Consider the following 13090-nt stretch of genomic DNA (forward strand, 5'->3'; position numbering starts at 1 on the left):
CATTACATCTAGACAATTTTTCTTTTTAAAAATCTCGTCACATGACGCAAATGTACGAACCTAGTTTTTAATCAAAACAGTGAACATCAAGCCAAATGAGGGACATTTTTAAGAAATTATGCAACAAATATTTTATTTTTTTTCCATTTGGTTATAGTTTTGTAGCAGATTTTGTATGCTGTGTGGTTTATATTAAATTGTGAGGAGAGCGCGCGCGAATGTGTTGCGGGGGAAGAGGAAGAGGAGGAAGATGAGGAAGAGGTGATGGGGCGGGCAGGCTGCTGCTGATGTTAGTGTGAACTTTCAGTCGGCTTCTCCTCTCCTCCTGGCGGGCTGACGGAGGAGGCGAGCATGGAAGAAGAGGAAGGGAACACTTTCGGGCAGAGGAGGCGCTTTCCCCAGCTCTGGTCTTTCCCCAGGCTCCGCTCTTACAGCGACACCTCCGGATTTCGCTCCAGAGTTCTGTTCAGGCTCAGAGGAGCCCGCTCAGGTACGAGAACCAACTTTCTGACCCGGAACTATCCTGCACTGGAAATAGAAAACACCAAAAATGCGATTAAACTATGTGATACCTGAGTGTCCATAGTGATACATTCCTTCAGTGTGTGTTTATGTTACTCAGCTCATCGTCATGTGATGTGTGTGTCGTTGGTTTTGTAGTTTAAATTACATTTAAGTTTCATGTTTCTGAACATGCCTAAATAATAAAGCAGAACTTCCTCTTCACTTTTGCTCGTCTTGGGCTACTTTTAAAAAGCAAACTTGCTTTTATAAGAGGACACACTCAACGTAGAAATTAGTCGCACACAATCATTTATATATTAATATTTAAACGTGGCTTTATGATGCATCCAGTTTATCACTGATGTGTTCACTAGTTTCTGCAAGACTTTGCAAGGACACTGTTTTAATTAAACTGGGACTGAAACAGCCAACATCAGAACCAAGTCAGGAAAAGGGAATGAAAACACTTTTACTCTGACGTTTTAACATGTGTGTGTGTGAGTGATTGTGTGCAAACTTCTCAAAGAATGCAGCCAACACTTATTGGTGGTATAACTGTTAAAAAAAAGAAAAGAAGAAAAAACATTAAGTGTGCACTGACTGTAAACCAAGCCCTAAACCAAGGTGTCAACCAACCACATCTCAGCATCTCTTTAAATGTCAGCGCGACAGTTTTCCTGCCTGAAGGCCATGCATGCTGAACACTGACATGCTTTTACTGCCTGAGTGGTTCTAACCACTTCCTATCAGCCATCTTCAGAGCTTGAGCCTCAGCCTGCAGCAGTGCTCGCTGTCCAATTCACACGCTTTCACTTAGAGCTGCCATGAGGTTTAATAATACGCTGCTTTTACTGTGAGAGCTGTCTTTTTCTGCAGCCTGAATAATATATCAAAACTTGAACTTGAAGTTGGAGTTATTCTGCTTGTCTTACACAGGAAGTATTGTGTGTTTATGGTGAGACTGTAATTACAGGAAGAGATTACAGAGCAGCTGGGAAACTAGACGTCCAGTGTGATTTATATCTTCTACCAGTTTGGATTTTGAGTCTTATGGTTTGTTAACGCTGGGAAGTTAAACGCTGGGACAAACTTTTGATCATTATACTAATGTTCCCTGATTCCAGAGGAAATCCTCACTTTTTATGCAATGAAAAAAAGATTATATTGCATAATTTGAGACTGATTTACTTGTTTAGTCACTTAAAAAGTTGAATTTCATGTAACACTGCTGTTATTAGAAGAGAAGTGGACTATAGGGCTAATAAACAGCAGGGGGCGCTATTCTACCATTTTACATGAAAATGAAAGGGCATGCATGATGTTAACCCTTTTCAGATCTGTCAGGCAGTATTTTCCATTCCTTTTATCTAAATGCCCATTTTAAGATTTGATATGAACACACAGCACACTGACAGTTTTCCTTCCCCAGCAAACTGTGGTCTGAATAACACATATTATCTATAGAGATGATGGGATTATGCAAAATTTGATTTTCTGATGGAAAAAAAAAAAACAAGAACAAAGAAAGAAACAAAAAACTTCCTTGTTGGGTGTTATCACCAGAATTAAAGGCGGAAGGGAAAGGTGTCTTTTTATGTAAATATTTATTTTTCATTCTTTTTAAAAAAAACAACACAGTATAAAAAAAGTGAAGCTCACAAACATAAAACATGTAAGTCAAGAGGAATAAACACAAAGTAAGTCCTCTTAGTTGGGCGTGAAATCTTAGATGAATAGAAACCCATTCCCTTTACAATAATCTATTATTTCTCTAGATTAATTTTTATCACATATATGTAGAACTCAAACTACTGAATCCACCAACCTGAAGCAGCGGTTTCTATATCTTTAATCTAAGTTTGGTTTTCATGTCAGTGCAGTTGAACATGGATAATCTGTGGGCAGATATTCCCATCTCTCTGCTCTGTCTAAATAACGTGTTGTCATCCAGATGGATGCTGTAACACTCCTGTAATTACAGGGGGTAAAACGAGAAAGGAAAGAAAAATAACCAAGTACAAGAAGTGCCGACAAGCAAGACGTTAAAGACAAGAGATAGAAGCAATGGACAAAACGAAGACATTTAAACAAGCCAAAGAGAAGAAAGTAAACAATACAGAAATGATGAGAACAAGAAGAGGAATCAAGAAAGTATGCAGTGATTAAGGAGGAGGAGAGGACCGAAGAAAGAAACCAGAACAAAAGGACCTGAGAGTTCTGCGCTTTTCATGTACCCTCCTAAAAATAACACTGATTACAGACCCTTTTAACTACATGTTAAAACTCTTTTGTACAGAGAGCAGCTATTCCCCTTTCACGGCCCACACAGTTTATCCTTAGCTACTATGTCTGCTTCTTCCACAGCCACAGGAATAAAATCTCAAACTGAAGGTTTAATTACTACAGAACAATGTGTCATTCATTTTTTTCTGATGATCCAGTTTGAGAAAATATCATCAATCCTATGCAAGTAGGACATTAGAAAGTAAAATCCAGGAGTAGGTGAGAAAAACCGTTGCTTGGTTTGAAACCGCCGTCGAGCGAAGTCGGAGCGACTGATCTGTCATCATTTTGCAGGAATCTGCTGGGTTAAGTGTAAATTTCTGTGGCATCTTGAAGTGTTTTAATCAGGAAAACTAGGTTTAATGACATGGCTAACCATCTCTGTTGACCTGAAATTATTTTAAATTCAGACAGATTCATTGAGCTCTAATAACTGGTTAGACAAAATATTAGAAGTGGGAAATCAAATAGAAAAAATTGAAAATCAGACAGTAATTTAATCTCGAAATTTGGCGCATTTTGAGGCTTGTCATTTTGATTGACAGGTACCCGATCTCCTGCTTCAAGTAAGATGAACATAGAACAACCATGGTTTTTAAGCCAGTTAACAACATGACTTAGCTTTAGTCCGCTCACCTCTGTTAGCTGGTTAGTTCCTGTTATCTCTGGGTTAGCTCGGTTAGCTCTTAGCTACAGGCAACTTGGAGTTCGCTCGATGTCAATCATCCATCATGACGCTCACAGCCCCCCTCTCAGCTGAACCTCTTTGCCCATATTTGTATTTTCCGAGCGAGACGACATGCATGCCCGTGCCAAGGTGGCGATGGTAGGAACTGCCCACAGTGCTTCAGTTCAGCTCTTCAGAAACTGGTCACGGAGGCTCCGTCCATCATTTTATATAGTCTTTGAACGGCACCCAAGAAATTCGAATAGAATTGAATTGGAACAAAAGCATCTTGTCACAGCCCTGCAAAATATGCACTTTTCTTTCAAGAGGACACCTGTAGAAGAGCTGTTCACATCCTATTAATGCCCTTAAGGAGTGCCCCAAGAGTCAGTGCTGGGACATCTTCATCTTCTCGCTATGATATACAGAAACCTGGTCATTATTGCTATGCAGGTGATGTTGTTCCCATCAGCTGACCTTAAAAGTCACTAACGCTTGTCCATTGTGACTTTAGGGTTTGCAACCAGTTATTGAAACAGTCACATGGATCAAACTTATGCTCCTAGTCAACTACTGCTTTCTTCTCGGCAATGGTGCCTGGTATTTCTGTCCTTATGCACAAAGCGGTCTCAGTTCACACACTTGTGCTTTCACAGGGGTGGAATGAGTTGTCTATTTTTATCAAAACAGTCGTATCTATCTGTATTTCCAAGAATCTCTCGAAGACTTGTGTTCTCTAAACCTCAAACACACTCAGGTCATATTTACTTACAAGACTTGTATCTGTCCGTTAAATGATTTAGATATAATGTAAAGCACACACCTGTTTTTGCACTGACATTTAAATGTTTTTTCTTACGTGAGTAATTAAATGGAAATTAAAATCAGAGCCGAGATAATAGCAGTTGGAAGGTGAAAACAAGTTAACAAATCTGATTTCAGGAAATAAGGGATCAACAATGAGCTTGTGAGCTAAGTTTAAAGTTCAAATTTACATGCTTTTGTTGAGTTTTCTTATAACTGAGATGGATAAAATGCTCCCAGTACATCATCTATGCTCCCAATACATCATCAACTACAAATATTCAGAAATATTCATCACTGTAAATCCCAACCAAAGGTTTTTGAACCTTATAAAAGCACTTTAACAAGTCATTGCCAGACTGATAAGCAAATTTACAATTTGTTTGAAACTGCAAACTGAGCTTTAAATAACGTTATTACTCAGTATATTATTACTGAGTAAATTATTACGGTACTCTGTAAAGAGACTTAATAAACCTTCTGTACAGTTTGATTGTGTCACAGCAACACCACGTGTAATGAAAAGCTGTGATTGACCTAATGCTGACATGGCTTGATAGAAATATATTTAAATAAGAGGGGGATAGAAATTTTGGCAGAAGAAAATGAAAGTGTTTTAATTAATTTAAAAAGTTCAACACACAGGAAACTACTTCTTCAGGGGTAAAAGTAATATCCTGCGGTGGAAATGTACAGCCAAAGGTTTTTAGCCCCTGAGGAAATCTTCTGTTGTTAGAGAAGTGTATTTCTACAGTAGCAAGAATACTTTTTTTATTGACTGAGCAATAGAAAACTTTTTACTGCACGATAGCTTTATATGACCTGTGCCAACTAATCATTATTGCTGGTTTCTTATAAAAAAATCAGTCATGATGACTGATGTTCATAGAACAAATGGCCAAAGACTTTAAGGTATATATAAGTAAAGGTAATTAATGTTTTCTAAAAGCTGTGACAAGTGATTAATGTTTAATGCTGTATATTCACAAAATACCCCCATCTGTTATTATATAAGCAGTTATAAATATTTTATTTCATTTTTTTTATTTGAAGGTTTTGTTGCTTTATTTCAAATCTAAAAAGCTGCAAAAATGATGTAAATTTGGTCAGCTCCAATGTTCGATATTAATCTTTTTCCGACATCTAATATACTGATTTTCTACAACTCTTCATTTCAAACAAACAAAAATATCTAAAACTATACATGAAATCTCTTATATGTTATCATTTGAGCTGAAGAATTTGATATATAGTATGTACATATTGTGTAAAAGTTATATCATGACAAAAGTAAAAACCAATATGATTTCCGATATTGCATTTTAATGTCGATATTGGCCAATAATATTGGTATGCCTATAAAATTAGAGCTCTTTAGTCGTTTGAACTTAGTAAATTGCGAAACATGTAAACCCCTATTTTATTTTAAAAATATTGAATTTGTTAATCTGCCAAATGTAAAAAAAAAAAAAAAAAAAAAGGGCGATAGTGCGTATTATGTATCATTTTATCAACATATTCTGAACATAGAAACAAAGATCCATTAGTCTTGGAAGATGGAAAATGAAGTGTGTTTCATCACACTGTTAAGGACTTCATGATAAGATTTTGGAATACTTCATATAGTTTAAGAGAGTGAATAATAACACAGATGATAATTAAATTATTAGTGGGAGACATCTCTTTTGCAAAGCCAGAATTGAGTGAATGTGATCTTTTTTGTAACTTTCCTTTTTGTTATCTAGTTTTTTTCATGAATTAGCTTGTAGGAACACATGTTATAAATTAAACTAATTTGAACTCGGACCTTACTCCGAGTTTCTGACCGAATTCTCTGATCTCTTGTCTGAGTTAGTGCTGACTACTGATAAGGTCATTGTACTAGGTGATTTTAATATTCATGCTGACGTTGAAAATGATAGTTTAAACATTTCCTTTAGCTCTATTCTAAACTCAATTGGGTTTTCACAAAATGTCAATGGAGCCACTCACTCTCATGGTCACACTCTTGATCTTGTTCTAACATATGGTATTGAGACTGATAAGCTCAAAGTATTTCCTCAAAACCCTGTCTTGTCCGATCACTTCTTGTTAACCTTTGAATTCACTTTATTTGATTACTCACTGACCAAAAATAAATTCTACTATAGTAGATGTTTATCAGACAATAATATTACAAAATTTAAACAATCAATTTTTTCACATCTACCATGTATTAGCATGACTGAGAGTCCCCCTTTAAGCCTTACTCCTGCTCAGATTGATCAACATGCTGATACTATAACAGCTTCAATGCGTACAACCTTGGATAATGTTGCTCCCCTAAAGAAGAAGAAATTAGGTAAGATTATGAAGGCTCCCTGGTTTAATTCCCAGCTTCGAGCTCTAAAACAGGCATCAAGGCGTTTGGAAAACAGATGGCGTTCATCAGGACTAGAGGAGTCTCACTTAACCTGGAAAGAAAGTTTAATTGTATACAAAAAAGCCTTACGTACGGCAAGAACAGCTTATTATTCATCATTGATAGAGGAAAACAAAAACAACCCTCGGTTTCTTTTCAGCACTGTAGCTAGGCTTACTAGGAGCCGGAGCGCTGTGGAGCCATGTATTCCTTTCTCACTTAGCTGTGATGATTTCATGTATTTTTTCAGGAATAAAATTGACACTATTAGAGATCAAATTCACAATACTCTTCCTTCTACCTATAATGTTGAGCCTGTTGTGGTCTCCGAAGCATCCTTAGAACCAGGATCTGACTTGTGTCTAAATAGTTTCTGTCCTGTCCAACCCTCTGAATTAACTAAAATAATAGCTTCATCTAAACCATCCACCTGTATCTTAGACCCTCTCCCAACGAGCCTCTTTAAGGACATTTTCCCTTTAATTAATACATCACTACTAAATCTTATCAATATGTCTTTAGTGACAGGATATGTACCACAATCATTTAAAACTGCTGTAATCAAGCCTTTACTTAAAAAGCAATCTCTGGATCCAGAGGTGATAGCAAATTATAGACCTATATCTAACCTCCCGTTTATGTCCAAAATTCTGGAGAAAATAGTTTCAGCTCAGCTACATGCCCACCTGAGCAGAAATAATTTATGCGAGGAGTTTCAGTCAGGATTTAGAGCTCATCATAGTACTGAGACAGCATTGGTGAAAGTTACTAATGACCTTCTTATGGCCTCAGACAAAGGACTTGTGTCCGTACTTATCTTGCTTGATCTTAGTGCTGCATTTGATACAGTCGATCATAACATTCTGTTACAAAGACTAGAACAGGTGATTGGAATTACAGGTACAGCGTTAAGCTGGTTTAAATCATATTTATCTGATAGACTTCAGTTTGTTCATGTAAATGACAAGTCCTCCTCCCAAACTACAGTAAGTCATGGAGTTCCTCAAGGTTCTGTACTTGGACCAATACTCGTCACGCTATATATGCTCCCTTTAGGCAAAATTATTAGACAGCATGGAATAAACTTTCATTGTTATGCAGATGATACTCAAATATACTTATCCTTTAAACCAGATGAAACAAATCAGCCCAATAGGCTACAAAATTGTCTCATAGACATAAAGACTTGGATGTCTAGAAATTTTCTCCTCTTAAACTCAGATAAGACTGAAGTAATTCTCGTTGGATCTGAAAAACTCAGAGCTAAATTTTCCGGTTTTGTAATGAACCTGGATGGCATTACTTTAGCTTCCAGTGCTACAGTGAGAAACCTTGGAGTAATATTTGACCCTGACCTGTCCTTTGGCCCACATATTAAGCAGGTTACTAAAACAGCCTTCTTTCATTTACGTAATATAGCCAAAATTAGGGACATTCTGTCTCGGAGTGATGCAGAAAAACTGGTTCATGTTTTTGTTACTTCGAGACTAGATTACTGTAACTCTCTATTACTGGGCTGTCCTAAATATGCCCTGAAAAGCCTTCAGCTGATCCAGAATTCTGCAGCCAGAGTCCTGACCAGAACCAGCATGAGAGATCATATTTCTCCAGTTTTAGCCTCTCTTCATTGGCTGCCTGTTGAATCTAGAATAGAATTTAAAATCCTTCTCCTTACATACAAAGCCCTCCACAACCAGGCACCACTATATATCAAAGACCTCATTGTTCCTTATATACCAAGCAGAGTACTTCGTTCGCAGACTGCAGGCTTACTTATGGTTCCTAGAGTCTCAAAGAGCCGAGCAGGAGGCAGAGCCTTTGGTTATCAGGCCCCTCTCTTATGGAATAAGCTCCCAGTTAGTGTTAGGGAAGCAGACACCCTCCCCACCTTTAAGACTAGGCTGAAGACTTATCTTTTTGATAAGTCCTATAGCTAGGGATGGTTAGCATCCCTTAGTTATGCTGCTATAGGTTTAGACTGCTGAGGGACATTTCCTGATACACTGAGCTTCTTTCTTTTTCTCTTTATCTCTTTCTTTCCCCCCCCCCCCCCCCCCCCCCCCATAACAGTGTTGCATCATTAACATGTATGTCTCCTGTCTCAGCAGGTCTCCCTGGCCGGGAGTTGTCTGTTGTCTTTCTGTCCTCTTCCCCCCACACAGCAGAGGCAGATGGCTGCCTGTCCTGAGCCGGGTTCTGCCGGAGGTTTCCTTCCTGTTAAAAGGGAGTTTTTTCCTTCCCACTGTTGCCAGTGTGCTTGCTCAGGATGGGAGATTGAGTTGGACTCAACTCAATCTGTTGGTTTCCTTATATAGGCTGCTATGAATTGGCCTTCATTATGTTTTCCCCTCTGTCTGTAAAGCGTCTTGAGATGGCATTGCCGTGATTTGACGCTATATAAATAAAGTTGAATTGAATTGAATTGAATTGAATTTGTTTTAAGTGGATTAAATTGCCTTTAATTGCTTATTTGCCTTGTGAGGACTTTGTAGTGAACTAGCACTATAAACATAAACGCTGAACTAAAGTGCATTAAAAACACTGAATATTGTTTAAAAATCACTAAAAGGGCTAATTTCAAGACAAAATATTACATACAAGTGACTTACGCCAAAAAATTATTATGTTTAAACTCTATAAGCAAGAGCTTGAGGTCCAATCATGATGTGTCGAGGAGGAAGGACCTGAGAGCCGAACTATAAGGGAGGCTGATGCAGGAACTTTGATTTATTAAAACGAAAGAAGAAGCACAACAATGGCAGGATTAAAAAAGAATGAGAACTTAAACTACAACATAAACTCCTAATAGACTGACTTAGAATGTAAAACGAGGAAGGCAAAATGGAAAAACAGGAAAATAAAAGCAAACGGTACCAATGCAGCAGCGCTAACAACTAAATTAGAGCCAGGTACATACGCGAACAGAAAGTAAAAATAACTGAATACTCAATCTAAACCCTACAGACAATCCAATATATAAAAGCTGAAGTAAAGACTTAGGAAATAACCCAACAAACTGAACTAAAGCTAAAAGTACCAAAACTCACAGACAAAAGCCAGAATCTGTTATAGGACAGGCGTGCATGTCGCGTGGTTAGCTACACATCAGTAAGGGTTTTGTCCATTGTGCACCTGAAGCCATGACTGGACTGATTATTCTTCACTTGGAAGGGATCTGGGTTTGATCCACAACTTCCCCAATCTAAAGTACCAGTTATAAATGTTCTCATCTTCCCTTTTATTTTGAATGACTAAAATTGTCCTGAGTAATGTCAAATGTTTTGACTCATTTATTTAGTATTAGTATGGAAACTTAGAGTTTTCCCCAGTGGGTTTCTCACTTGTAAGCCATTTTACACAGACTTAATGCAGACTTGAGATTTTTTAAAAATTTGTAATTACATATCTGTATACATATATATATATATATATATATATATATATATATATATATATATATATATATATATATATATATATATATATATATATATATATATATATATATATATATATATATATGTATATATATATATATATATATATATATATATATATATATATATATATATATATATGTATATATATATATATATATATATATATATATATATATATATATATATATATATAATTTTTTTTATTTATTTTTTTTTTTAATGTAATAAAGCTCCAAATTCCTTCCATTGGTGAAGCATTTGAATTACACATTTATTCATTAGAGATTATGTAATTACCATTTAATTTAAAAAAAAAAGAAGTATATATATATATATATATATATATATATATATATATATATATATATATATATATATATATATATATATATATATATATATATATATATATATATGTGTATATGTATAAACAAAAAAAGAAAAAACATTGGGTAAGCCTGGCCCTCAGGGGCCGCAGTCCTGTAAGTGTTAGCTGTTTCCCTGATGCAACGTACCTTACACAAATCAGACTTAATTAGCAGACTTGTGCAGACATTAATCTAAACGCACAAGTCTGCTATTTACCTGTTGGTTTTAATCAGCCATGTTGCAGCTGGAAACTCCTAACACTTATAGGACTTGATGACCGGAGTTACCCAGCTCTGCATTATAGGAAGCCCTAAACTCATGTTGACTTTTGCAATTTTTTATTAAACTGAGGGTTGAATTGATTTGCAAATTACTGCATTGTTTTTCCATTTGTAATGCATCTTTTGGAGAACTCACAAAAACATGACTGTAATCCTGTAATTACACTGATTGCATAATGACACACAGGTGTGTTTCTTGCCTTGGCAGTTACTGAAATGTTGTTGACTGGAGGATCTTCTTTTTGTCCTATTTCTTATGATATAATCCCTCTGTCTGTTTTCAGGTGGGCTGTAATTGTTACTCTCACATCTAATCGTGAGAAAAGAAGAATAATAGCTAGTTGACCTTGTGAGATACTAATGCTGTCGAGATTTTTGTCAATTCGTTTCTTTTGCATGTATATGTGGGGGTGGGTGTTGCTGGAGTTGATGAGCCAGTCTTGCTTGTTCTGAGTCGCTGATTTGGGCTGCTTGAAAAGTCAAAGTCTCCCTCTCTGTGTTTCTCTTCTCCTCCTGTCTATAAGTAACTCAGCGGTTATTTACTAAACCTTTAACTCTATTAATATTTGTTAAAATGCCTTAGCAAGATGTAAACAGGATGTTAACACTCCTCTGCACAGCCTCTAATAATACTGTGCTCATAGAGTGAATTGAAGTTTGTGTGTAGCTGGAATTTAGAAATGTAATAACCATCCATTGTAAGAAAAGAAATGAGAAAATTAACAGCTTTAAGATGTGAAGGTAATCAGGGAAGGGATTAAATGAGCAACGAAAGGAACTGAAAAGAGAAGAAAACAAATGAAACTGGAAAATTCAACATATAGTGTAATAGCTTCTGCTGCTATTGCGTGATCAATAACTTCATAGCTGTGCGGACATTTTCAGACTCCTGATTACTTGGAGTGTTCACACAAGCTCACACAAACACATACGCTATTTTCCATCCATCGTGAGAAAGTGTCCTTTTCCACCTTTGCTTTCTATAGGTTGAATCTCTGTATCAGACAATATGTTTGTAATACATCCAAAGCCCCAAACAGACCTCATACTGGAATAACACAGTGAGTGTATCTATATGGGACATGTCATGTCGGTCAAAAGTCATCAGGTGTGATACAGTGAGCTGTGACTTCCAGCATCAAATCTACACAGGCGTGCAAATGACGCATTTCCTGCTGAAACAGAAAGAAGAAAAAAACAAAACATCGGTCTGCTACTTAGACTTTCATGATTTCTTTGTCTGCCTTTTTTATTCCACTCTGTCTCCTTTCCAGCCTGTGTCTCTGTGTGTATTGATTTATTTGGCGTTGCAATTATTACTGAGGTCCTGTTTATGATTCGTTTGTTCAATATCTGCTTTGGTTGTTTTGTCACTACGCAGTCACAGCGGTGCCATGGTTGTTAGATTAGTTCTTACGTATTACCAAGCAACAATCAATGTTGATATAAAACATAAAAGAGATACTGTTTAGCGAGTAAACAGCAAGCTAATATACTCCATCAAGACAGTGACTGAACAACCCACCTCCCGTTATTAGACTCAGGTGGTGCCGAATACTTACTGGTTTAAGATTGATCAAATATGCAAAGTTGCTTTTTTTTTTAAAGATAAATTTATACAATGGTAATGTTACAGTTGAAATCGAGACACATTAGAACAAGCGGCATTTGTCCAATTTTCCATCTATTGTCGAATTTCAAGGTGTAGTCCATCTGCTCCAAGGTTGGAGAGATGGTGTTCTGCATCTCATGGCTGTTACCAGTGGTTATATGAGTAAACGTTATTGTTCTATCATCTCCAACCAGTCTGCCTTTTCTCCTTTTGGTCCAGACAACTGCTGCTCATGCAGTATTTTCTTTTTTGGACAATTCTCTGTGAAGTCAAGAGATGTGTAAAAATCCTAGCAGATCAGCAGTTTTTTTTAAATACTCAAACCAACCCATCCATACCCAACAGCAGTCTATGCTTTATAGTCACGTAAATCCCCTTTCTTCCTCCATTCTGCTGGGTTTAACTTCAGCAAGTCAACTTGACCATGCCTACATGGCAACTTGCATTGAGCTGCCGCCATGTGGTTGGGTGATTAACCATTTGAATTTTTTTCATGTTGAGCTGTTGGAGTTTATTCATCCAGGTCATGGCAAACCAGAGGGTTTGAGTGGAGTGTAACTGGACTTTTTCTTGGTTCTTCAAGGGGTTTCACCTCCAGTCCTAAAGGCACCTTCAGCTCTAAATGACTGGTGGAGATTTTATGTTTCATAAGATGAAATGTTCTCACTTCAAACTGACAGTTGCTGAGGTCACATGTGTCACTGACTCACCCACCCATCCCGTGTGTTT

General features: G+C 36.8%; 1 protein-coding gene across 1 annotated transcript in view; it reads left to right on the forward strand.

Annotated features, from left to right (window-relative positions):
- Nucleotides 1-351: 351 nt before the first annotated feature.
- Nucleotides 352-13090, forward strand: part of phactr2 (phosphatase and actin regulator 2) — a gene marked incomplete at its 5' end in the record, with an annotated part of 62862 nt that continues 50123 nt past the window's right edge. Inside the window, one exon of the mRNA XM_079249030.1 lies at nucleotides 352-490. Within this exon, the coding sequence (XP_079105156.1) occupies nucleotides 352-490 (139 nt within the window). The remainder of the gene's footprint in view (nucleotides 491-13090) is intronic.

This window comes from Telmatherina bonti, assembly GCF_933228915.1.
Source record: "Telmatherina bonti genome assembly, chromosome: 11".
NCBI classification, from domain to species: Eukaryota; Metazoa; Chordata; class Actinopteri; order Atheriniformes; family Telmatherinidae; genus Telmatherina; species Telmatherina bonti.